Source organism: Protopterus annectens, chromosome 4.part0 (genome assembly GCF_019279795.1).
Source record: "Protopterus annectens isolate FY-2018-M chromosome 4.part0, PAN1.0, whole genome shotgun sequence".
Lineage (NCBI taxonomy): Eukaryota > Metazoa > Chordata > Ceratodontiformes > Protopteridae > Protopterus > Protopterus annectens.
This window is the reverse complement of record NC_056733.1, coordinates 890,975,198-891,002,843: the sequence shown is the minus strand read 5'-3', so window position 1 is coordinate 891,002,843 and position 27,646 is coordinate 890,975,198. Positions and strand designations below refer to the sequence as shown.

General features: G+C 41.9%; 1 protein-coding gene across 4 annotated transcripts in view; it reads left to right on the top strand.

Moving 5' to 3' along the window:
- Nucleotides 1-27,646, top strand: part of EIF4ENIF1 (eukaryotic translation initiation factor 4E nuclear import factor 1) — a 1,251,142-nt gene that overhangs the window by 447,749 nt on the left and 775,747 nt on the right. For 3 of the 4 annotated variants that reach the window (XM_044068847.1, XM_044068846.1, XM_044068849.1), the window contains exon 9: nucleotides 16,914-17,099. The exons of the other annotated variant lie outside the window; for it this stretch is intronic. In XM_044068847.1, the coding sequence (XP_043924782.1) occupies nucleotides 16,914-17,099 (186 nt within the window). The remainder of the gene's footprint in view (nucleotides 1-16,913; nucleotides 17,100-27,646) is intronic. 4 annotated transcript variants of the gene reach the window in all.

The window sequence follows — 27,646 nt, the reverse complement described above, 5'->3', positions numbered from 1 at the left end:
GTATGCAGAGGTTATAGTTCATCGGAGGTAAGAGGATGTACTGATGAATAGTAAGGTAGAGTTAAGCAAGTGGACTGATTGTAGTTTATGGAGGATAAGGGCAGGACCAGTGTGCTTTTAGGTGTTCTTTGGTTGCAGTTTTGAATTGATTAGTTTGTGTAAGAGTCCTGATTTCTAATGGTGGTTTATTCCATGCTATACAAGGATTGGAGTTAGAGATTGCATCTAAATTTAGTTTTAACTTTGTGTATTTGTAATAGGTTTTGGTCAGAGCTATACAAGGACCTGATAGGGGAGTAGTGAGAGGTTGGAGGATAGGCTAGGACAGAAGGTATTGCTGGTATAGAATTGTATGGATTATCTGTAGTTGGGAGTGAAGGAGTGAGTGGGGTAGTTCAAGCCAGTGTAAGTATCTTAGTGAGAGACAATGGTGAGATTTATAAGTTTGTTGGGCAGTGAATCTTGCAACCTTGTTATAGGTAGATTCTAGTTTTGCTAGACGTGTGGAGTTGAGATTAGTGAGAATTTGACAGCTATACAATAGAATGGGTAGTAGGTATGAGTGAGGGCAACTCTTGCTTTATTTGTAAGAAACCTTTTGTTTCATTAGAGAAGGCCCAGTTTTTGGTGTCTTAATAGTTAATTATATGCAAGTCAAATTTAAATTGGTTCTCTGTTCCTAGTTTTGTGCTAGTTTCAACAATGATGGATGTGTTAAGGGAGAGTACTGAAAAGGTTTTTTAAGGTGGGTGAGGTTTTTAGGATGAAAGAGTAGTTTTGTTTTTTTAGGATGAAGTATTAGCTGGTTGTCACAGACCCAGGATTCTGCCGAGTTGAAAGATGCTTGAGTAGCAGAAATAAGGTCATCGGGAGAGTCTGCAGTGGTAATGGCTGTAGAATCATCTGCATATTGAATAAAGGATGACCGAGGATAGGAGGTATGTTGAAGATTAGTGAAGATATTCAAAAGTAATGGGCTTAGGATGGATCCTTGGGGGACACCCATTTTCACTGAGAGGAGGGAGAGAGCCGAGAGCCATTTCACACATTGCAGGCAGTCTGTGAGATAGCTGGTAGACCAGGTAATAGAGGTACAGACATTTAAGTTAGACAGTTTGGATAGTAGGAGAGGGTGAGACTATATCAAAGGTTCTGGAGAGATCCAGGAATGGGCAAGAAACACATTTGTTATCCCTGGCCTGTTAGAAAGTGTTGAAGGATATTAGGGTGGTTAAGGTGCCGTGCTTGGTGTGAAAGCCATGCTGGGTGGGTGTGAGCAAGGATTCCTGTAACTACTTGTGTATGCATTTTTCCAGTATTTTTGATAGTGGAAAGAGGATTGCGATAGGTCTGAAGTTTGAAATGTCAGTAGTTGTCTCCCTTGTGTATAGGTAAGGTAGAATTCTTCCCAGATAGAAGGCACATTTGAGAGCGATGTTTATTAGGATAGATAAAGGAATAACACTCTGCAGCTACTTGCGGGAAATATGGAGGCATATGGTCAGCCAAGGAGGAGCAGGGTTTAAGTTTAGTGAGTATTTGATATAGTTAATAGGTACTAATTTAAGAGAGAATTTGGAGGAGGAGAGGGTTTGGGAGGGGTTAACTGTGTTGATAGTGGAGAAAGGTGTTTATCATCTTTGATATGGATTCAATAAAATAGGTATTGAATATAGTAGATGTTTCTTGAGTATTGTTTGGGCAGGGGTTGGGAGAAGGGTTTCCAGGATGCAAGATTTGTTTAATGAGTTCAGAATTTTTTAGGATCTGACCTTTGGGCAGTGGGGCGGGGGTTAAAATTCTTTATCCTTGTGTTTTTGCTAGATTTCTGAGTTCTTTATTTTTGTAAATGGGTTGGGAGCTTAATTTTTTACCCACATTTTCCACAATTTGTCTGGTATTCATTAGCGTGCGGGTAGCTTTAGTTAACCATGGTGATGTATTGGATTTGATCCGCACAGTGTGGAGAGGGAACAAATGAGTTTAGGATATTACGAAAGGTTGAGTTAAATGAGTGGACAGCATCGTTGAGAGGGAGGAGCGTTAGTTGTGACCAGTTTATTTTGGAGAGAAGAGCATTAAAGGTGATTGGGCAGAAGGTGTTAAGTTTATGGCAGGTTGTTTTTGCATGGCTTGGTGAAATGGTGTGCATCTGAACTTTCACAGGGGAGTGGTCACTTAGGGAGTCAGGGTTGTAGGATCATGATATTTATTTGGGTCTGAGACTAAAATCCAGTCTGAGATTTGTTAGAATGGGTAGAAGAGACTAGTTTCACACAACCATGCAAGTTGATGGAGGTAGTTAGCTTCCTGAAGGGTTAGCCAGTTGATATTTACATCCCCAAGAAGGATGGTTTCATTGTGAAAGTTTAGAGAAAGGTAGAGAATGCTTTTTAGAAAGGTAAGGTTATCACCTGGAGGAAAGTAAATGGCTAAAACGGTGTTGGTTGTGTAAGTTTAAAGTTGGCCAACAGGAGTTCATTAGGTGAGGAGGAAGTGGTTCAGTCCGGATTTTGGGGCTGGAATGCATGATATGAGGTATAACCTGATAGTGCTGGGGTGCTCTCAGGAGCCTTGAACCAGGTTTCAGTCACAGCACAGACATCGATGTTCTCCATACTGAGGAGGGCTTCGAGGGCGTGCATCTTGAGGTTTAGACTTCTGGCATTGAGCAGTATTACCCTTAGTTTTTCTCCATTTTTGTTTTCTAGGGCGGTAGGTTTATCATTTGAGCCTTGCCTAAAAAAGGCACTATGGGGGTGGCAAGAGCCTTTGCCAATATCCGGAAGCCCAGGGGTGACAGGTGCAAGCCGTCAAGCAAGCCAAGGAAGATACTGCCAGCCAATGATTTTGGAGCATTATGTATTTAATGAGGACCATCTGAAAAAGGTGGTAGATTGGTAGATTCTGAAGTGTCCGGAGGAAGACTAAAGCGCTCAATCTTTGTTTTTAAAAATATTTTATTTTGTATACGTTTTTTCAGTGTAATAAAACACTTTACCTTTATCAGATTCCTGGGACTAATTTAGGACCATCCTGGTCCTCGAACACTGAGACTGTCTTTATTGTACCAGAACTGCGCATTGTGTGGGTGTTTTGTGGACATTTCACTTTTTGGTTACTACTGCTATCTTGAAGGGTATGCTGCCTTCCACTTAACCCCCAGCCTACCTGAATGTAGTCATTGCTAGCTCTGATAGTTAACTGCTGCAGTGATATTGGGAATAACTAAGCAAACCACCTTCCCCATATCTTACTTTCATTCTTACTGTACTTGTAGATGCTAGTGTTGTCACCATTGTAATCCAGTTCCCACCCACTCCATTCTGACTAAATATGGAATGGGGTGGGAATGCATCCTTAGTCAGTGTCAGTAGCGCAACAGGCAGTGCACGCTCTGTTGGTGCAGAAGGCTGTGGATTTTGTTCCCTCACCAGGTTGGTTGAATGCTGACATGACAGTGCAAGGGGTTGCTGCACTGTGTGCCGTCCTTTTGATATGTTAAGCAGAGGCTCAATCTGCATGAGGTGGTGGTAGCTCAGGTGGATGTCAAATTCCGCGGCATCTGATAGGTTAGGGGAAGTTCCTAAAATTCCCTGTCCAAATTTCTATGGTATAAATACCACCTCTAGTTCCCTGAAGAGGCTACTGGCCTAGGGGGACTAACAAAAGATGGATACTATTCCTTTTTACACCTTGTACCCTGACCCTTTCACACTACTCACAGTATCTGTTTTGCTCTGGTGACTTAGGATGGCATCTTCTAAGTAATCACCTGGGGTTTTCTTTGGAGCACTATTTCCTTTGGTTCCATACTATACAGGTGGAGATAGATGAACTAAATGGCCACCTGTATGGCAGCCTTTATACTAAGTGTGGTAATATCTATAGAAATGATGTTGCGCTAATTTAGGGGATGGGTGCTTGGCTTCAATAATCTTGGGTCTTTACCTCCCTCCACATGCAGCTGTGGTCCCTGATGAGATTTGCAGAAGTGGCCTAAACTGAATACCAGATAATGCTTTGTTTAAAACAGCTGTCTTGTGGGTCAGGTCTAATCATTTTTAGTTCCATACACTGGTCTCAACCACAGTCTCACCTTCAAAAAAAATTCAGCAAATGTGTATTTGCTGTAGCACTTCATTAGATTATAGCAGAAACTTTTTCCTTTACTATATTGATTGGCTCTTTGCCATCTCCACATGAAATTGATTAAAGCCAGGGTCCTTGGAGGCTGTTGTGAGCACTGGATTCCCAGGTGGAGCTTCTTAAAAGTACAGAAAGGATGGCACTTGGGCACAGTCTAGCAAAACAAGCATTCCAAAGGCAGGATCAGTTTTTGTCTCATTAATACCAGCTTCATTAAGGGCAATGGGGTGTCAGGGATACTGGTCTGTGTTCATATGTAGCTCTTCTGTAGATGCGCAGTTGTGAATTCTGCACAGATGCCATATCTGTATAAAATCTAGTATGTAAATGGCATTTGGCTTGGTGGCTTTACTATGCTAACCTGGCTATGAGCATTAAGACATCACTGCCTTTGGAGTGGGAGTGTTTAGGGGGAGAATCTGAGAGATGTGATCAGAGGCTAGACTACACATCACACTTTTGGAAATGGTTCTGGTGTTACAGCCCTTTCGGAACATTTTAAGGTGTAGTAGCTATTAACAGTAGTGTTTGTAATGTGGTATGTCAGGTGGATTTGACACGATTCTGTCATCCATACAGTGAAACCAAGAGGTTTTAGGAATCTATTTGTCATCACAAATAGCAACACACCACCAGCCAGGCTGTTCTAGCAGTTGGGCTCGCTGCTTACTGATCAGCAGATGATGTTGGTTTCTGTTGGCAAGACCTTTTTTATCGTTTGGTCACTAGGCTTGTCCCATCTTCCTTGGCAAACTCCAAATTCAAAAGAAGCACTTTGTCCAGCATTTCTCCATAGGAATGGTTTCTTGGAGCTTCAGACCAAGAACTGCCACTAGTCTACTGTGCGTCATTTTTGATTTGAAGTTCCACTAGAAATCTAAATGGAGCAAAAGCTAAAGTCCTCCACTTTTTTGGTTTTGGCAATGTTGGGTTCTTCCTGATTTAACTTCACTTGGTGAGAAATCTTCCCCTTTTAAAAGCTTCAGCACTCTGGTCATCTATTTAAGACATGCTTGGACCTTCTGTCTTTGCGTTTAACTGTACTGGCTACTTCCAGTAACCTACTGTGCATCTACTTACCTGTCTGAGGTGGTTCATATCACCTTCTGCTCTAGGAATTTAAGAAGTGTTTGTACTTGGTATCTGGATGGATGGACCCCTTTACTACAGCAGTCCCTGCTGTTTTGGAGATTTTCTTATTTTTTTCCATTTGGACCCAAGTTGCTGTTTGCAGGAACTTTTTAGCAGTTACTTCAAACTTTCATCAGGCTAAACTGCTCTGAGCATCCTTAAATATTTAATGCCTTTGTCAAGTCTCCTTTTTTGACACTTGCAGTAAGAGAACCAGTGCCCCTTGAAAGTAACTTCAAGTTGAATACCTCCTATTTGAACCAGCCAAAGTAATAGGAGATCCTGTTCTCATGATCAGTTACTTCAGGATGAATTGGTTTGCTTTGGATGTTATGGTTTGTAATTACCTTTACTGTCCATTCACTAAAACATTTATGCAAGTGGTAGTCATGGCGATAAATGCCAATCACTCAGTGGTCTCATTTTTTTTGAACAGTTGAAAGTTGTACATCTCTTTGAAAAAAATACAATTGCCTGTAAATATTTAAGGAAAAAAGGATTTAAAAGTTTAGTGAACAAGTTGGGCTAAAAGTGTGAAGTCATATTGTCCAAAAGTTTTTGGGCTATTTAACAGGTAAAGCACTGGCTGTCTGGTAGCCATTCTTTAAAAATGCTTTTAGAGGACAGTTTTGCTGTTTCATTGTCTCCCTTTCAGACTTATGCAAGGTACTAAGCTGGCTGTCTCAAAGACTTGGACAGCTTTGGGGCTACAATTGCTAGTAATGTTTTCATACCATCCGGGAGGAGGAAGTTTGGATCTCCTTTCTAGATGTTGAAGTTGTTAGGATCATGTAAGGTACAAATGTTAGTTACCATAATTGTTGCACATAATCTTCATTTTGACGGACCTCGTTCCCCATGTTTTACCTTTATTGTGCGTTACGTTGCATGTGTAGATGTATGTGTGTGTGTGTCTGTGTGCAAATACGTTTGTTTTGTGCACAAACATATATGGCACGCACAGTCTTGTGTAGATACTGGAGTTTAAGATATTGTTGCAAGTTTGTGGACTGGTGTGTACTCGCTGTTTTGGGGGACTTGAAAGCTCTGCTGATTTGTAAGAGGTGCAGAACATTTTAGTGCCTACTGTAACTAGTTCTCGTTGAAGCTGGTCATAGATCATGAAGAGCTGTCTTGGTAAGTGAAGTACATGACTTGATTTTTCCAGAGTGTACGTGTTAGTCTAATATTCCTATAGCAAAGCCAGCTTTGTGGCCTAGAGAGAGCTAACTGTGCTGTATGCGACCAGAGTTAAATTAGACTTGGATGCCTTTAAAAAGCTGGTTGGGGAAGATGGGATTGAATGACCACTAATGGCTTGCTTGTCTTGGGGAGGTGGTCAATAGCTGTGACTCTTCATATAGGTGATACTAATGGGAGCCATAGGTGTTTGCCTAGTGAGGTTCCAAGCTGGTCAGGCCAGCACTGTGTGCTAAAGCGCTAGAAAACAGAACATTGTGCAAAACTAAGTTTTTGTTTTATCCCTCAGGAATCTGCAGTCTTGGGCTCAGACATGCTGCAGGGGGAAGGGGTACTTTTTTTAAGGATTGAGGCTAGGCTGCTTCCCAGTGACAAGCAAGCTGACCTGCTCCCCAACAGCCGGCAGGAGGTGGTGAGGAGGGCTGATGAGGATCCCCTAGCAAGAACAGATTGGATGCAAGGCTGTCCCCTACCCTGAGAAAATGCATCTTTTGTGTTGGAATGAATGGACTACTTTGTAAAGGTGGGGAAGTCACTGGGCTGTGGTTCTGAGGGTGGAGCAAAGCATTTTGCAGAGGGTGGCATGTAAAGGACTACTCTTCCCTTTTACCTAAAGTAAACCGGGGGGGGGGGGGAGATAATCTAGAAGATTCGAGTCAGGTCTGGTATCCACAGCTCTCAACCTCCCATTTCCAAAATGAGGAACACTAGCCCTCGTAATATGGAACAAATGGGCAAAATGTGAAACTCGTACTAATGGTGTACTAACTTCAACTAGGAAGGTCCTAGGATGTTTAAAATATGTTGGGTTCTTTACTTATAAAAAGATCTTTTAATGAGTTATTGTAATTCAGTTATTTACTATGGATGTCAGTTAAAAAAAAAAAAAAATAATAAATTTCTGATGCTGTGCGAGACAGATCCTTTCAGTGTGGAACTTTGGAAACGAACTTTTTAAGACCCCAAATGAGCAACATTCTTAACGAGATGCACTTAAGGTATGCTCATATCTCACCTGTCAGAGGGTGATGGGACTAACTCGTATAAAGGATTAGGCGAGGTAAAATCACTTTATTCCTCAGAGAGGGCGTAAGACTCCTATCTTTGCTAGTTAAACTCCTTGGTGCAGGTTTAAGTAGCTTATGCAGTTAAGCAGGTAGATTTGAGTGTTGATGCAGAAATGTGCAAGGACGTCTGACAAAAAGCAAAACTGTCTCTGAATTATCACAGCCATTGCCAAGTTGCTTTATGCAAGACTTGCCTGTTAAAGTAACAGTCTAAAAGCCATGTTGGCTACAGTGACTTTGGACTAATCCTTTGTACTGTTTATACTAGAGGTAGTTTCAGAGGTGGCCTTGAGCCAAACTTTAGCTAATCCATTTCTTCCTTAAACGAGTGGAAAGCACCATCTTGATAGACCAGAGTACTTAAGATCGAGAACAGCTTACATTATACCATTGAGGTAATCTGTACTGTTTGTAGTATAAATTAAACTGGAAAACTGATTCATGTGGATATACATTTGTATCAATCGTGCAAGTACTTTGCCACTCTGATAACCTGATGCTGGTGGATTTCCCTTGCTTTCTGTGGTCAGTTCAGGTGAAGATGCTGTTTGCAAGCTTGCTAGAATTTCCTTTCAGGCCCAGAATGGACCCTCTGGCTACCTGAAGTTGGGCTCGCCTTGTCTACAGTAAGGCAAAGTAGGAAGACGGTCCTGTCTGTACAACTGTCCTAGATGTTCTTCGTCTTCCATTGCTGCAGTCCTTACTGATGCAGAAGCAGTAACATTTTTTTTTTTTCAGTTTTTAACCTGATGTCAGAAAAGTGATGTGTAAAATTTGAATGAAAAACAGAAATACCTAGGGATTAGGGATTACATTACATTGTGTATGTATTTTGGGGCCTTGTTGGCGTTGTTGGTTGTGTTGGTTGTGCTAGGTTTTAACACAACAAAAATTAAGAGGAGAGGAGTTAGACTGTGCCAGAGATTAGTTTGGGGAGCGTTGCAATTATAAAATGCCCCCGGATGCTCCGGCCGCCCGGCCCAAGAGCGTAAGGACAAAGTCTCAGGCAGAAACTTTACTGTTACAGGATGTACCCTCTCAGGAGGCAGGCCAGGCTGAGGGGCTCAGGTAACTATTCTTCCTCCTCTCCCAAAGTAGTTAGGCCTCTCCTTCTGTTAGAGGAAGGCCAAGTTCAGTTTCAGTAGGGTTCTGTACCTAAGAAACATATGCTTAAAATGGCAGAAGATTTGATTACTATGATTAGAGGTTCTATGGGCCCTCCTGATAAGAGGCCTAGGGTGGAACCAGAGTTTGACAGTTTTGAACAGGGTTCAGGGGCTTCTGAGTCTTCTGGAAGATTTGCAGGAGTATCCTCATTATTCTGATTCTGATGTGGATGATGCCACTCTCCGGCTTCTCTCCCCTGAGGATTTTCATTTTCAGAGACTCTGCATTCCATGAGGGAGCACTTTAAATGGGAAGGCCAGGATTACTCTGATTCCAGGAAGAGGCTTAGGAATTCTTGTTTTACCCCAGCATAGGCCCTTAGCTATACCTCCTGTGTTGACTGTGGTGGAAGATGTTTTGCAGAGGCTTCCCTGAACCCTGATTCCTTGCCTCCTGCTCCTGTTAAACCTGATAGGTACTATAGGGTGCCGAAGCTCATAAGTATTTGTTTAAGAGTCCTAGACCCAGAAACTGTTTCTCAGGGGCCTAAAGGTGTTAAAGCCTCTGTGGTTAAAAATCCTGTTCCCACTGACAAAGAGCAAGGGCATTAGATAGGTGGGGTAAGAAAGTGTATACTTCTTCCACTCTAGCCATGAGAGCTTTGAATTGTCAGTTTCACATGCTGAAATATCAAAATTATCTCCTTTCACAATTGAAATCTAAGGTGGATGCTAAGGTATTGATTGTAAAGAATTGCTGGATTTAGTTTATGTGTCTGAACAAGGCATTCTTTGCAATGTGGTTTTGATGCTGTGCAGGCCTCAGGCATGCCTGGTTGAGGGATCAAAATTTGGCTGAGCATGTTAAGACGAGGATTTTGGATGCTCCTTTACAGTCTGATGTGTTGTTTGGTTCACCTGTGGAAGCAGTTTTAAAGAAAATGGAGGACAAAGCTAAGTCTATGCAAACTGTTAAAGATTTTTGCAGGTACAGCCACCAAAGTTTAGTAGAAATTGGCCTGCTAAGGGGTGGACATATCCTGGTTCTTTAGGCCTAGAACGGGAGTTCACCTGCTCAGACTTCTGGTGAGGGCAGGGGTCAGTCCTTTCGTAAACAGACCCACAGCTGCCAGTAGATTCTCGTCTGGCAGCACTGTCTCTTTTCCAAGAAAATTGGGATTTAATTACTCTAGACAGATGGGTGTTGGACATAATTCACCAGGTTACAGATTTTATTTCCATACAATGCCCCTTTCACAGGCATGCCAGACGTTCCTCCTCACAACGAAAAGAGGCTCACAAGCAAGTTTCTCAGTTACTCCAAATGGGGCCATTCAGCCAGTCCCTGTATCAGAAATTTTATTCTCGCATGTTCCTAGTACCACAGAAGGGTACGTACGTGGATTTATCTCTCCTCAACACTTATCTGGGCGTTCCCAAGTTCAAGATGTTGACGTTACAACAGCTTTGGTCACTGGATGGTAACTTTAGATCTCAAGGAAGCTTACCTTCATGTGCCTATCAGGCTAAGTTACAGGAAGTATCTGCGGTTTCGAGCTGGAGATTCTCATTATCAGTTCTTTGCATTGCCCTTTGGCTTATCTAAGAGTATTCACAAAGGTTCTGGCTCCAGTGATAGCTTACTTCAGGCTACAAGGACTTCAAATCTATCCTTATTTAGACAACTGCCTGATTCTGGCTCAAGAAAGGAAGACCTTCTACAGCATCTGGAATGTGTTATAGCAGTGCTAAGATGCCTATCTGTGAAGCGGTGTGAACGAAATAAAGTCCAGTCTAGTACCCTCTCAAGACATGTGCTTTCTGGGTGTGAGACTGCATACAGCAGCCCAGATGGCCTTTTAACCCCGGACAAACAAAAGAGTCTATCACTTTACTTCCATCAACTATCTCCTCAGTCCGTGCTGACTGCAAAGACAGTCCTTCCAGCATTAGGGTTCATGGCATCTTGTATTCTGGTGCTTCCCAATGCCAAACTGCATATGAGGAAGTTACAATGGTATCTCAAAATGTATGGACACAGCACTGCCAGGATTTAGACACTGTCATTCAAATAATACCTTGCCTTCAAAGAGAATTTTTGTGGTGGGCTCAGGAATGTCACCTAAACAAGGGACTCTCTGTGACCCAGCCAGAGTCAGATTTTACCGACAGATGCCTCGGACATTGCTTGGGGAGCTCATCTAAATGGAAAGTGGATACAAGACAAGTGGCCTGCCAGACTACAGCATCTACATATCAACATGAAGGAGATGTTAGCAGTCCAGTTCGCATTACTGGCTTTCAAGGAGTTACTTCTTCCAGGGCAGGTGTTGATTCTAACAGACAACACAACTGTCATGTGGTACTTCAACAAACAAGGGGAACACATTCTTATCCTCTATGCAGGCAAGCAATGATTTTATGGGAGACTGCTACGCTTGCACCTAACTCTTCAGGCAAGGTTTCTGCCAGGAGCACAGCACTCCTTAGCAGATGTGTTAAGCAGACAAATCATGGATCCCCACAAGTGGAAACTGGATCTTCATGTATTTCAGAAATTGACAGTGTCATGGGGAACTCCAGACATAGCTCTGTTCGCTTCTCCACTAAACCACCAGCTGCCACAGTTTTGCACAAAGGGGTTTCATCACACAGCTTGGAAAGTGGATGCTCTGTCTTTCAGTTGGGCGAACCTTCATGTGTATGCCTTTCCACCTCTGCCTCTTCTTCCACAGGTACTGTTAAAGGTCAGACAGGACAGGCCAAGGATGATTTTGATAGCTCCAGATTGGCCTCGGCAACACTGGTTCCCTCTACTACGGAGTCTGGTAAAGAAGCCTCCAAGGCCTTTACCTTTGATTCCACATCTGTTATCCCAGCAGGACGGTTATCTGCTCCATTTCAAGCTTCACTCTCTTCATCTGACAGCCTGGCATATTCTGTGTTGAAACACAGCAGGTCTCAACTTCCTCAACAAGTTTTAAATGTAATTATGGAAGCTAGAAGACCTAGTACAGCTAAATGGAAGAGATTTTTATTTTGGAGTAAAGCAAAGAATTTGGAGATTTCTGAGCCTAATTTGAGTATGGCTCTTCAATATCTTACTGAGTTACTAGACAGGGGTCTGTCCTTCTCTTCCATTAAGATTCATGCTGCAGCAATCTCAGCTCACTATGATTGTGACCCACCATTGTTTTCGCATCCTTTGTTCAAGCAGTTTCTTAGAGGGCAAAAATATAAGACCCCGAGCTCCTACTCCTGCTTGGGATCTCAATTTTGTGTTGGAAAAACTTACTCTACAACCTTTTGAGCCTGCGGCTACTGCTGAATTGAAATATTTGTCATGGAAGACTGCTTTTTGTTGGCTATTACTTGTCTGAGTTGCAGGCCCTTATGGCAGTTGAGCCCTTTTGATTTTCCATAAGGATAGGGTATCATTAATCCTTCCTTTATGCCTAAAGTGGTTTCTAGTGTGGCTTTAAACCAAACTATTCATTTGCCTACTTTTATGCAGACCCCAAAATAAAGGGAAAAGATTTTGCATACTTTAGATGTACACAGGCAATTATTACTTAAGCAGGACTAAGGATTTTCGCAGTCTCAGCAGTTGTTTGTTTCTTTTGCTTTGAGTTCACAGGGCAAGCCTGTGTCAAAACAAACTATTTCTAGGTGGATTGGCTTTTGCATTGCATTTTGTTATTCCCATCATGGCAAGGAGATTCCTGCTGGGATTAGGCCTCATTCCACTAGGGCTACTGCCGGATATTTTGGAAGCAGCTACTTGGAGTTCAGTGCATACTTTCTCTAAGCATTATCACCTTCCTATCTACTCTAAGTCTAGGGTTTTGCCACAGCTGTTTTGCAAGGCATGTTGTCAGCTCCTGCTTCTTTATGATTTGCCAGCCTCCCTTACCTCTGCTTTGGGATTCTACCCAATAGTAAGGACTGCAGCAATGGAAGGCGAAGAACATAGTACAGTTTTGTACCTACCATAAATGTAGATGTTCGAGGATTCCATTCCCTCCTTCCCTCTATGTTTAGGGGTGGTTGTATAGGTGAATTTACCTGTTTATATTTTTGTATATATTATTCATGTTTTTGGTGCAGGTATTTTGGGCCTTGTCTTTTTAGGGTCTTCTGACATCTGGGGCAAGAAAAGACTGAGGATATGCCGCCGGTCGCGGCATTTAGTACCTGACGTACTGGCGTCAGTCTAATGCGCCCTGACCTCTGGTATTCGGGCCGACTGGATGCGGACTATACCCAATAGTAAGGACTGCAGCAATGGAATCCTCGAACATCTACATTTATGGTAGGTACAAAACTGTACTTTCTCTTCTGGGGACAATGGACACTAGTCCATGAGGTTGGATGCTTTCTTACTCCAACCTAAGCAGAGGAATAGTCTGCAGATCTGCTCAGGAATTTATTTACGAACAGAGCATGACAAGTACAGTTAATCTCCCATTTAGAAACAACTACAACAAGGTTTGTATCTTTGCATCTTGCCAGCATCTTTGTAAGGAGGCAACCAGCTATGTGAAGGTTGGGTTAGAAAGATTTTGGTTACTTTAATACTGCAGCAGTAATCCTTGTATTGGAGTATCTGTTCTGGTGAGTTGAACAGGTAGCTGTAGTTTGTGTGCTGTAGATGGCCGCCTTGAAGATCAGCTGATGTAATGACAGCATTTACTTCATATGTATATGCATAATGCAGCTTGGCAGTAGTAGAGATCTGGAGCATTAAGTTCAGTGTGGCAGTGCTGCACAGCTGTCCTACTTCTGCTTTTGTCTATGCTGGCAGACCATTGTACTGAGCCCGTATGTTTCCATGTACTCTGTATCCCAAGTAATAGGACAGGCTCTAATCCAGGCAGCCATGGTAGTGGCTTGTTTTCTTTGCTGTCCTAACAATGAGGGTGTTTGTGTTTAAAGCCTTAACTCCACCTGATGGCTGAAAACTGATTTACTACTGAACATTCTTCTGTTCACTTTGCTGTTTTCCACTTAAACTATGTTTGCATTCACTAGCTTGAGATAACCAGGCTCTATTGCCCACTTCTGGCCCCTTTAGTACCATGCAGGCATCTGTGTTGATCTGATTGGAACCACTGCTCTCCATCTATAGGATGAGTCTCTGCGTGCTACTCTACTACTAGACCCTTCTGACACCTGCACTGTTCAAACTAAGGAAGTGTGGATTGTCAGGGCTTTATCTCTCTGCCAGAGTTGGGCATGCAACTACCAATATACAAAGACTGTAGTAAACTTAAAATATTTCATATTGAACTGTTACCCTCCACTTTGAAAATGCTACCTGCTTATTTGCTTCAGGACAGGCTGAGATGACCTGGTATTCTTAGATTTGTATACGACCCGCTTGGACTGGTGTCCTTGACTTTTGCACAGATGACAGCTTCACATTTCCTTCCACCTGTCTAAATCTTCATTTGCTGTTCTGTCCTTTGTGTACTAGAGGAAGAGGGTTTAATTTGCTGACTAGCTGTTTTTTTCCAAAAGCTGTAGTCCTATGATCTAATTAGTCACTATTCTGGAACCAGCTTTCACGGTTTACCTAATTGTTAGTATGTGTACACATCGGGCTCCTTAGTGCCACTTTCATCTGTGTTCCAATCATGCCTCCCTGCCTTTAAGTGTTTTTACCCAGTCCATTTACATCCCAACTGGAAGCCATCTCTTTGCCTTCCTGTATCTCCAGAACTGACTTTGCAGTTGATTGGTAATATATATGAAAATAGAAAATTTTGGTAATCTAACCTCTGCAGTTTACTTTAGCTTCAACTTTATATATGTGTATATAGACTTGAATCAGACATGTATGTAAAAGTGAGTGTGTGTTTTTCTTTTTCATCTGAATTCTTGAGGACTTCGGAGTTTGAGGGCTTTTATGTAGCTTCTCACTGGCTTGTGCATATTGCTGACTTGCACATGTGGCATTTAGTTATGACTTTGCCAGCTTGGACTTATTCCCTTGTCTGACAATTTTGTAACTGCCCCATTGGGGAAATTCCATGTTAAGATGGTATCAAGTCTTCATCTAGCTGGAATCCACAAGCTGGAGAGCTGCAGCAGTTACCAGCTTTAGCTTGTTCACTGGTACAAGTGCAATCTCCGACTGAACACCAGTGAGTGAAGTCTGGCTACTCTCCCAAAGACTTTTTACCCCCAGATTTTGCACTTTCATATAACGTTTTGAGGCCACGAGGTAATTGTTCAACTTGGAGGGACTCTGCTTTTAAGCCTTTTTTCCAGACTTCAGATTCCACAAGGGACATCAATTACTTATCCTTTTCGGAAGTGTGTAGTCTTGCTGTGTAACCTTCAATTAATAAGGCTGTCTTTCAGGTAGCGGAACTTGCCTACAGGTTTCTCTGGTTGGGTATATTGAGTATCTTGTGTTTGTGTAGCCCACACTTCCCTGTTTGGCCCAGACTCAACAGAAGTGAGAGCTGTCCTGAAATTACTGACCCTGAGGTGAACCCCTACTTAACTGTGAAGCTGGTAGAGGCAGTATTGTGCAACAGCTATTTGCTTGGGTTGTACTCTGGGGGTTCAGGTTATACCTAGAATTTCTTTTCCTCAGTTGCCTTGTATTCTGGAATTGTGTGAATGTGAGCCTATACATTACAAGCCAGCAATTTCCATTTTTTTTGGAGTATTCCATTTTTTCTGATATGTGGTGATCCGAAGCTTATTCTTGGGTTGGGTGGATCTTCCCCACTCTGGAAGGTGTATGGGGACTTGCCCTCTTTGTAAAATTAATATCTATGATTTAAGTTGACATCTGGTCAATACCTTACTGGACTGCCACCAATTAATGTGACATCTGGCCACCCCCATGGGACTGCCCCTAATTAATGCAATGTCCCCCACTAACCTGGGTTAGTAACCAAGGCACTTCAATCCTCACTACTGACTCCATTGTGAGACTGTCTCTTAAACAGGAGTAATATGTCACAATATTCCCCAAGATCACAACAGGAACATGCTCTTATGTGGGACTGGACTGTATACTTTTGTCCACCCCAATGCAACTCCTTATTGCACAATTAGAACAGTGTCCCAGTTTAAGACCTCTGATGCACTTGCACTCTAAGTTTCTAGCTGTGTCCCTTCCTCAAAATAATAGATAATGCTGCCACCAATCAGGGTCTTCATGTCCTTGTAAAGGGGGTGTCCAATTATGAAAATGAAATCTCTAAAGATAGTTATAACCAGAAATGGACAGGCCTTCGAGTTGACCTGGGAGTATCAAACGAGTAAGCACTCTAATCTGTAAAGAACACACTGATTTACAGCCACAGTGTAAAGTAATGGAAAACATTTAATAAGTAAAATGATTAGAAGAATGTAAATCGCTTTTCAGTAAACACCAGAATTCAGTCAGCAGAAATGTAAAGTTAAACTGTAGGATAGAAGTCCATCATTCTAGAAAAACTGATTCAACTTTTCTTATGTAACTAGTGTACTGTCCATGATCTAATGTAAATCATAACACCAAGGCTCTAATGTAAATCATAACATCAAGTCAAAGGCAGGCTTAGTTTTTGAGTTCTTTCTTGGGTGTCCACTAACTGCATCTGCTCTTCACTGATTGCACAGTTTGTCTCCACCATCTTGTTTTTAAAAAGCAAGTCAGTTTGAAAGTTTTTTCCAGTCAGCTGTTCAAATCACCTAGCAACCAGGAATATTGTAACGACATCACCTGTTCAGCTGATTCTCTCCATTTTGTGTTTTGGAATGTCCCTCACGTGCAATTAGAAATCTATCAAAACACTGACAGTCTGTGTAAACAGGGAGATGTTCAACATTTAAAAAAAACTTATTTACATTTCACAATTGGACATGCTGGCATACAGTACAAGCTAATCTGAGAATATACACATCTGCAGCCAGACATGCTAAGTGTTTTAAATTTCTTCACACAAGTTGCCTGTTTTTATAATTCCACCATTTGTACTAGTCTTCCTACTGTAATTCAGACTAATCTGCAAATGGTATGAAGCAACTTAAACCAGTGTAGAACAGTTTTCAGCTACCCTGATAGGTCTTGGTTTATTATGGTGAGTGGGAATATCAGCATTGCTTACTTGTAGTAATTTACACAACTTGTCTTCTGGACTGTTTGCAAATGAGCCGAAAAGAGCGCAAGTGCACATACAAATAAGCATACTGTTCATTTGTTTAAGATGGGGGGGGTCTTGCATGTATAGTCATTATGATTGAATTTTCTGTCTAGGTCTAGAACAGCATATTCCTTCACCCAGTCTTCAGCAGAAGAGTTATTTTGCACCTATCCCAGTGAAAGATGAGAGGTCTGCAGAAGATAAAGTTGATATTCTGGAGATGCTACACAAAGCCAAAGTGGATCTAAAACCTCTTCTGAATAGTATGACTGCTAACAAAGAGAAGTTAAGGGAAAGCAGTAAGTTTTTTTTTTGGCTTTTTTTGTAGGTACTAGTGCATGTAAGGCTTTAAAACTCAATGAAGCTCTTCAAAATAAGTTTTTTTCACCTCATTTTTGTATACAGGTTTAGATTTTGGTGAAAATGTAGTCCGTGTGCTACCATTTTGCAGGTAGCTCTGCAGGGAATGCCACTTTTTTCCTGCAGTGGAGCCATATGGAGTTTTTTAGCAGGGTGACTAGTTTTGTTCTCTGAAGACCTTTAGTTAATGTATTCAGGTGTTATTGTACTAAGTGCATGTACTTGTGTAGCCAGGTGTTTACATGTACCCCCCCCAAGCGTACTGGCTCTTGTCAAATGTACTTACATTACTTTTGTAATGTAATGGCTGAAAGGTCACACTGTTCAGGTCTGATATCAAAATTTGATTTGCAGTGCTTGTCTTTCAGTGGCTTAATACACTTAGTGCCGCATTACTCAGCAGAGGGAACTAGTTCATTTTGCCCATTTATCCACTGCATTTACTTCATAGTAACGAGGGAATTTGGCATTAGCTAAGTATTTTGGTGGAACTGATCCTGGGTAGGGACACCAGCATACCTTTCAACTGTCCAGATTTTTGCAGAATGTCCAGCTTTTTGCCTCTCTGTTTCTCAAAATTTTGGCGCTCTGGTAAATCCTTGACAAGTCATTGAGGATAGAAGTCTGAAAATTAGATTGGTTTCAAATGTCATACTCTTTTGAAAATTCATGCTAATGGAAAACGTGTTCTCTTTCTAAACTGTTTAAAAATTGTCCGTTTTTGGGCTTTTGTCCACCCATTTATAGCTTTGTTCAGATTTCTTGCTTTTAGAGGTTGAGAGGTATGGATGTCGGTGTATTGCAAAAGGGGAGGGGGCAAGGCGTATAACCGACCCCAAGTATGTTATGCCACTTAAAGTATATTTTCTTGTCATTTACCTCACTGTCAGTGGGTACAAATTGAATCGCCATCCAGTTGCAGTTTTGATTCACAAAACCAGGTTATACAGGCTTTGTTGTATCTGAAGACTTGTTTGTTTGGCTTTACAAATTGTTCTGTTGTGATAAGTGTTTGTTTTTTCAGAACCTAATAGTGCAAGCCTTATAGCATGTAGTAACCTGATTTGTTAGCAAAGTTTGTTTTGAATTCGTTTTTTTGTTTTGGTGTTGAAACAAGGTGTGTGCATAGCAGAAAATCCCTCATTTTCCAAAAGGAGTGCACACATGAAAATCCAATACACTGGTAATTTAGCAGGCAGAGAAGAGGAGGTCACTGACACTACTAGTGCCTCTTAGTCTTGAACACATATATATCTGAAGATTTTTTGCCAGCCTCTGGTTTGACTGTCAAGTAGCAATTTTCCTTGCATATCTTAGCTGCTTTGGAAGCAGGCAGGATCAGTAGTTTTACTACAAGGCATGCTTCTCAAATTGAATCCAGGTTTAATATGATTTCAGAGGTTCCTGTGACAGAACTTTTTGCGACTGTCTGAACTAGATGTACTGTCTTGGTACAGGAGGCAAGATTGTCTTGTCAGGTAAATTCATGGGCCAGTTTGAGGTTGTCACTCACCAAGGATGGCTGTTGGATGGTTGCTTTTACATTGCAGCTGTTTATATTTTGGACTGTAGGAATGTTAATCTTGGGTTAATTAGGTTCATAGGTTAGTTAGTACTAGCCTAACTGCCGTTGCGAGCCATTGTAAACCTAGCCAATTATCCCTAGAGACTCCAACCCTGCACCTTGTGTTTGTAAGGCAAACACCTTAACCATTAGGCCACCTTCCCAACCTATGAACCTGACTAACCTAAACCTATGAACGCTGATGTGCAAGTAGACTTCTAGAGGAGACCACATGCCTTGAACGGATCTTCCCTGAAAATGCCCCCCCCCCCACCCACCCTATCAGAAGCGTCAGTAGTCACTGTGGCACTGAGCTGAAGAGGTTGAAAGGGGCGACACCGAAGACTTTCGTCCATTCTCATCCACCAAAGGAGATCCTGCTTGCATAGATCGGTGATGAGGATTAGTGCGTTCAAGGGATGATGATTGTGTATCCATTGAGTTTGAAGAAGGGTCTTTCTAAGCCTAGACAAGTTTTCCTGTGCAACTATGCAATCATTGGGCATTCCAGCTTTCACTGAGAGGGATCTTCTCCCCAATAATTGAGTTTAACTGATGCATGAAATGTAGTCTGTTCATGGCGTTGTACGTTCATGGCGTTGTACTAGGCTAACAACCCATGGGCCTTTCTAAGCCTAGACAAGTTTTCCCAAAAGAATAATGGTGCTCTGTATCTGAATAGGACATTGAAAGGCAGGCATTTATAAGCTACTTTTATCCATGAGGGAAATGGATACCAGGCTGGGTGTAAATTTCCTATTCCCCATCCACTGGTCCAGATTGCACTTCAGTTGGGTAATAGATGAACTCCTCTTCACATGGATGGGCAACAGTGTCCCATAGGAAGGACAATTTCTGGAACATCTGTTTCTCCTGAATCTTAAGACAAAATTAAAGTCCCTAGACCCTGCATTTCTGATGCTCATGAATCCTCCTACATGTTTAAGTCAAAAAGTGTGAGGTTTGCGGATGCCTCGAAATCCAGGCATAGATTCCCTCCCCCCTGCAACCTATAGGAGACTGAGTAGAGGGAAAGGACTTTAAGGTGTTCTGCATAAGCCAGGTTTGTTGTGCCTTATTTTTTAAGCTACCTTTTGAGGTAGCTCTAATTGCTACATATGCTTGTTAATGTACATACGAGAGGGAACATTGTACTCTGGTCTAAGGGTGGAGTACATCTGTTTGGACCTAGGTGCCATGCCCTTATAAGCTGCACAAAAGATGTTTTCCGACCAATATGGCCATGTGGTCGAAGGCAAGGCTACTGTATGTGCATACCCAGATCCCTGACCACTGGGTTGGCTCTTGGGCAGATTATAAATGTGGTAAGCCAAGGGTGGTTGACTTCCCCAAGGGTGCAAGTTTGCATTTCTTGGCATTGAGTTTAAGACCATGACTTCGGTACCATTTGTTAGAGAGGGACCTTGAATGCTAGTGTCTGCAGGGGAGATTTGTAACCCTGAACTTGCAGTAGGCAAACTTGGTCAGCCATAAACTTTAAGCATTTGCTTCCATTTCGGAGAGATTCCAAAAGAGTGGGCCTAGTACGGAGACCTGGAGGGACTCCAGTAGTGACTTACCCCTTGGTCGATGTGGCCTCAACTATATTTATCTCCCGAGTCCTATTAGTGAGCCAGTTCGCTATAAAGCGGATGATAAAAGGGTTTATATCTAAATAAGTGAGCTTGTGTATAATGCCAGTGTAGGTTTTGTATCAAACGCCTTGGCCAGGTCGAGGTGAGCTGTGTGCAGTCTTACCTTCATCCATTGCTTTGACCCTGTATTTAACTGGCATTGCCTTCAACAAAGCAGAACTTTGATGGGTCCAGTGTTTGCAGGTTACCTATGTCTTCATTTATAATGTCTTCTGATTCTTTCCATGGCATTATGAGGCTGGTAAGACTTATGGGCCTGTAGTTACCCAGTTGAGGTTGGACCTCCTTTGTACAGGGTGACAGCTGTAGCCATATTCTATTCCTCGTCTCAAAACCTGACTGAAGGTTCCAGTTGAAAAGTGATTCCAGTGGACCTGAGAAGGCCTGTTTCATGCTGTTTAAACATTACGGGATGTTATCTGGACCCATTGATGCAATGTCTTTGGCCTTGGAAAGTACATTGACCTGTTCCCTAGTAATGTTTAGGGGGATTATGGTATGCAGTATTTCCTTGGGTTCAGCTCAACCCCCCCCCCCGATAGTCCTATCAGCCGAAAGGTTGATAATGGCCTCCATTTCAGTGTTAGTGATGCTATTTGCAACAAGTTCTGTGCATTTATTCCCCTGAGATTAGACTAGTATAGAAAGCTTTTTGTCCTTTGCCTAGGAAGCCATTCTTTCAAATTTAGCCTTTAAAGTATTAACTCTTAGCTGTCCGTTTAGATTGGTCAGGGGGCTTTTAGTATGTTACAGCTTTTTTCATATGCTTGGCCAAGATTTTTTTCTTTTTAACCAATGTAATATTGTGAACCCACCATAATGGCTTGCATTTGAGTTTTAGTATGAGTAGGCACAGCTTGCTGTATATAGCTGTGTGGCTGTACAGAGGTTTTTGTAAATGGCTCAGCCTATGATATGGTGGTAACTGGGTTTGGGGGTCCTTTGAATTTATCCAAGGTGTTGCTTAGCTGCTAAGATTTGTAAAGGGGAAGTTACTACTAGATAGTCAAACCAGAGGCTAGCAACACATCTTACTTTACAATGTGGAAAGAGTTCAAGTGGGCATTTCTAGACTTGGAGAAGGCATGTGACCAGGTCTCAAAAAAGCTGATTTGGGCAGTAGTGTGGTTTGAGGTCCCAGAAACATTGATAGAATTAGGTCCAGGCTATGTACAAAGACCCAGTAACTCAAGTAGGAACATTGTTCAGTCTCACAGAAGGGTTCCCATTCGGAGTGGGTGTGCACCAGAGTTCAGTTGTGAGCACACTGCTGTTCATACTGGTGATGGACTACATTAGCAAACTGGTCAGAGGGTACAGATCAGAGTTCCTGTATGCAAACAATGTGGCATTACAGGCAGACCGTGTAAAAACTTCAGTTTTGCATTCTCTTCTGTTCCCCTATCCTTTGAAGACGCCTGGGATGAAAAAATAACAGTAGTAATTTCAGCAAATTGAGGAAATCAGAAGCTGGGAATTGAGGTAGAAGGGAAGGTAATGAAACGGTTTACTAGCTTAAAGTATCTGGGATGTGTGGTTGTGGAGAAAGGAAGTCTGAAGAGGTCAAAGCTAGAGTAAGAGGGACTGCAACCAACTGGTATAGTGTCAGGTGTAGTGTAGGTAGAAGAATACCAAAAGATGAAAATTAAGGTGTACAAAACAGTGGTGCAACCAGTGTTGTATGGTACAGAAACCTGTGCAGTAAAGGCAGAGCAGTTGAAGTTAGAGGTGATGGAAATAAGTGCCAGAGAAGGGTGGCAGGATGCACACTGTGCCAGAGAAGGGTGGCAGGATGCACACTGTGCCAGAAGGGTGGCAGGATGCACACTGTGCCAGAGAAGGGTGGCAGGATGCACACTGTGCCAGATAGAAAGTAACAAAGAGCAGAATCCAAAGTAGCATCACTTACAGAGCAGAGAACAGATTATAGTGGTTCTGCACATGTAGAAAAGCAGAAGTTCATTTAAGATTTTGGACAGACAGGAAAAAGTAGTTGGAAATGAGGGTGTCCAGCAAAGAGGTGGATGGACTGTGAGCTGTGACAGGCAGGAGTGAAAACTGGAGTGCAATATTGAATCGAGAGATGGCAACAGTTGACACTACACCCTGACCCATGTAGAAAATGGGGAAAAAGGGGTTGATTATAATGCTTGGTAGAGAGGTTACTCCTGTAATAGTTAAAGGATTTCTGTTCCACTGGATCCTTGGATTTAATTTTAAGTAATACTGCTTTATAGTGAGACCTGACAATTGAGGACATTACAGTGGAGAAGAACATTGAACCCCCCCCATGTTTGAGTGCAGGTTCAAGGTTGGTTGTACCCTTGGTAGGAGAATAGGCAAACTGCTCCAGGATGTTGGTATTAAAAATTCAGACATCGGTGGGCTTCTGCATTAGAAGTGTAGGATTCACTATTTATGGAAGAGTAGTTGAGACCCCCATGAATGTCCTATATTGGGTTGAATGATGAGTGACTAGTACTTGAGATGTAGTATGGGTTTCCTGGGGCATTAAGGGGGAACTATAGGTTGCAAAGATATGGTACAACACCCTGCTTATGGTGAGTTGTGCATACAGGAGTTCTAGTGAATCACAGTAACTAGTCAATGTGTAGTTTTTAATAGATTGAAACTTCTCCACCTTTAGTTCCCTCCTGTGCTGTAGCTAGTCTAAAGGTGAAAGGCATTATAACCTTGCATAGCTGTGGTACTCTTCAAATTTAAAACCATGCCTTCATTACTACACCGATGTCTACACACACTCCAGGGAGAGGAAGACTTGCAGGGAGTGGAGTTTGACTTTTTTAGTATTGAGCAGTACCACCTTCGGATATTCCTTCATAGGTTGTTAGATTTATCAGTTTGGCGTTGCCTAAAAAGGCACTATGGGGTTGGAAAATCTTATCCCCTCTAGGCGTTTGGATATTAGAAAGTGCAGACCATCTGGCAAAGCAACATTTCTCCCAGGCCAAGTATTGTACCCCCCCCCTGTATTGATCTCGGAAGCTAAGCCAGTTAATGATTTTCTGTTGGTAAAATGGCGTCATCCTTAGAGAAGGTAGTATCCTGCTCAGCGTAGGCTCATACTTGTCAGTCAGAGAGCTCTATCGTATCTTGCTTCATATAGTTAAGGGAGGTATGTCTTTAGATTGCATAAATGCTGCATAGATTAGTATTAGGCTAACTGCTCTTGCAAGCCATTTTAAGCCTAGCCAGTTATCCATTGCGACTCCAACCCTGCACCTTATGTTTGCAAGACAAACACCTTAACCATTAGACCACCCTCCTAACCCCACAATAACCACCTTTGGTTAACAGCCACATGGGCTGACAGTCATTCAGGTACCTGTGGTTCCATGGTCTGAGTGCCTGTGAGACAGGCAGTTAATTGTGATTCTGTCCTTAGTCTGAGGGGCACGTCAGTGTGCCTCACTATAAAATAGCCAGTTTGGCTGTGCACTGGTTTGCCGTAAGGGCTTAGCAGTAGAGGCATTGGATAGTGGTTCTGTGTGTAGCTCTGGGTGGTGGTTTAACTGTTTACATGATGGCTGTGGATCCTTTTTTGATTTGTACTGTGCAGGAGGTCTTGGTGTTTTAGGAAGGTTACTGTTGAGCACCTCCACACAAGTAGTTCTTTACCCTGTGCTTACTGACCTCTGTAGGATTAGTTGTATGCAAGAGTTTTGCATTCAGTGTTAAAGTATTTACACTTCTCACATACTTCCTGTTTTAAAAATAAGTGGGTTGCTGGTGTACACTAGGCACTTGCTACAGTGCTTCACAATACCCATGTCAACCAGACTGGCCACAGAGTTGGGAAGTGCATATCCACGGCTACGGATCTACTCTGGTGGATAGGAAATTTTAAATATTGAATAGGTCAGCAAGGCAAGGAACCTGAGCAATGTTTGGCTGTGCGCAAGCTAGATTATCTAGTAGTCTAAAATTCCCAGAATTCACCTGTACACTGACTGGGGAAACAGTCTTGTTGATCTCTGGTGGGTGCTTTTGGAGAGCCTGTGTATCCTTTAAAGCATTTTAAGAGGCAGGGGATCCAGGCAGAAATCAGAAAATGCACAGTGCTTAAATCTAATGGGTCAGTGAGTCTAGATTTGTAGGTCCCTAGAGTTCCAGACATTCAAGATGTCCCTCTAACAAGATTTCTTGCTCCTACCTCTTGGAAAACCAGACAGGTTTTATATAATTCTGAAAATCTGTTCTTGTATGAGAACCTGGTGGTGACCTCACTATATTGTCTGTAGATGCTGCTTACAGGGTTTAAGTTGGCTCCAGGTTTCTCACCAGTCGACTAGTGCAGGGTTTTGTTTCATCTTTATGCAATTTGCTTTTAACCACTTTTGGGTACACAAGCCAAAATAATTTTGAGGGGAGGGGCTCACACGTGGAGTTAGTTTGAACTGAGCTAGTCAGCTTTTATGGTTAAACATGGATATCATTGGTCTTTAGAGGGGGAACAAGTGCAATACACAGGCATTCGTATTCATGCTTCAGGCCCACAGGGAATGTTAATGAACTGCTAGTAAATGGTCTTCCGAACAGATAAATGCAAATGGAACTTTGTTCCTTTTCCCAATAACATTTTGAAAGGCTTCAAAAGGCAAGAGGAAGAGTTTTTATCCATATGTGTACAGCAGGAATTGGTTTGCCAAACGGTGGCTTTTCTGTTGCTGAATTGCAGGCAAGAGCAGTTGTCCTTTTTCGAAGGACTCTTAAGAGGTTTGAAGCTGAAATGGCAAAGTATAGAAAGGAATGCAAGTAGTCTTCTCCCAGGAAGGTAACAAACTCCTTGCAATCCTCTCCATTCCTTTTCTCCTTCCCAGCATCCCTTTCCTTATCTATGTATTTTTGGAGGCAAGCATTTCTATTTCAGAAGTTTCACTCATGTCAGATGAGTTAAAGGTATACTAACTGATCCCAAGTTATGTTTTGGGACATATTAGGAATGCTTTTTGTTGAACCAGAAGTATGACCAGTGGTGGCACAACTCTTGCTAGGCCCAGTGATTAAGTTCCTAGCAGACAGAAAGCAGTCTGCTGCTACTGTCATAGAGGGGTGACTGTCAGACTCATTTAGCTGAAGTATTTCTAAAGGCAATCATGAGTTACTACTGGGGGCCCTTATTTTGAATGAAGATTACATTTTCACATCCGTGACATTTCCTGTATGTGGCTTGTGCGCTACCAGTTCACATTAACTTTTGCTTAATGTAACATTTGATGCTCATGAAATGCTTGTTCCTGTCAAGTTGACTGGCCTCAGGTTTTGGAAAGCAGTAATTACATCTGCTTCTCAAGAAGATTGCTCAGTTCAAGCAACCATATACTAGGTACAAAAGGCATTTGCGTCCATTGCCTTGCATTTGCCAGAATATATCTGGACTCCCAACACTTTTTCAGTGTTTTGCTAGACGCCTAAACTTTAGGAGGAAACTCCATATGGGTCATTACTGGAAAGGCATTCAGCAGTTCATTCTTAAGCCCTGTGCTGTTTGGCTTCAGTCATGGTGATGGCAGGAAACACGCTTGGTATCTCAGGAATTTGAGTAGCTGAACCTTACTTGGAGGAAGTGATGAAACTGATTCAGTGTTTAAAGGTAAATTTCTGTTGCTGGCCCTGGCAGGTGTTGGCCAACCTAGAGACATCCTTTCTGAAGTTAGATGGTACTCTTTCCAGTTTGTTTTATTGGGGGGGTTCTGCTTTGTATGCGCAGGATAGTTGGCCCACCTCACTAGTGGCTTACATGGGTTTAATAAGTTTAACATCACTTCTATAGATTTGCATTTGGCATGGTGAAAACAGCAGTAGACTTTGTGTTTGATACAAACAAGCAAAAAAGGTTCATATTTTTATCCACTATATTGCTTGATTATGATCTGGACATTGCTATGGAGAGTGTACTTTTTGTCTGCAGATTTCAGACCAGTACCATCTGGGCATGTTCAGATTCTATCATCAAATGGAGATTGGAGGTCCAAGTTTTGGTGCTTGGTATATAGGCTAAGGAATCCTAGCAATCTGCCTTCCAGGTGAGTTCCCATTTTGAGATGTGCTCAGATTCCTGTGCAGTACGGCATGCATACTGAACCTTTTTCTTTCCACCCCATTGCTGCTGTGAAAGGTACAATCTTTTCTATGACCCTGTACTGGCAGAAGTAACTGACATTTAAGTGAAAACAGAGCACCATATTGTTGGGTATTGGTATATCCATCCATTAATTAAAAATATATCCTTACTGCACAAAACTCAAGTCTCAGGATGGTTGTATGGCTTGTCTCTGCTTGATACTCATGATAGGGTCCATTTCCCTAAAAAGTGTTGTACATAGTGCCCCAGGAAGTCTTATTGGGTGCTGTATAAAACTACAGAAAGTAATCAAGCGTGTTCAAATTGGGTTTATCGTGTACAGTAAAGTGATACCCATGTTAAAGAAAAATAAATGACTATATCCATAGTAATGCTTAAAACCAGACTGAGGTCGTTATTCAGTGACGTTGTGTATTATGTTTTTAAGGGAGGTGGTTACTTCCACTATTTTCATATTCTGTGTTCACTGTTTAGCTTTAAGACATGCATTATGATATGTGGTTCTGAGGATCTCAATTTGTTTAAATCTGTTAACTATTCTGTTAAGTTGCTAAGTCTTCAGAGACTTCCAGTTTCTGGTAATTTTTGTGCAGTGGTTAGAATCCACAGTAGGTAGTATTGATTACTTTAACTGAGGGTCTAGGAGCATTGATCAGTGCATGCAAAAAAGGATGGAATTTCCTCAGTTTTCACCTTTTTAATACAAATGTTTCTCCAGTTTGCATTTGATTCTGTTGCATCACCAACAAATGCTTGTTTTATTAACTGTAGTGCTGTTATTAGGATTGCAGAACGTACAATATACACATTTCCATGCCTAGACCTTCTAAATCTGGACTGAAGTTTTGCTAATAGTTCGGAGGATACAAAGTTTACCTTCTTGAAAATGAAGTTCCTTAGATTCCTGTATAATTGAGTTAATGAACTTGTAAAAGTCTGAGAATGTAAGGGGGTATTTTTTGATGGACAATTTAACACAAATATTCCAGCAGTTCAGGGTTGCACTTTTTACCTTGAATTCGATTTTAAAGATGTCTTGCATTTTCCCTAATACTTTAAATCATTAGCCATTTGACTTGAGGGAGAGTTCCTATTCAAGAGTTGCAAAATATTTCAGTTCTGAACCTCAAGCACTTAATACCATCCTATGAACTTACTGGC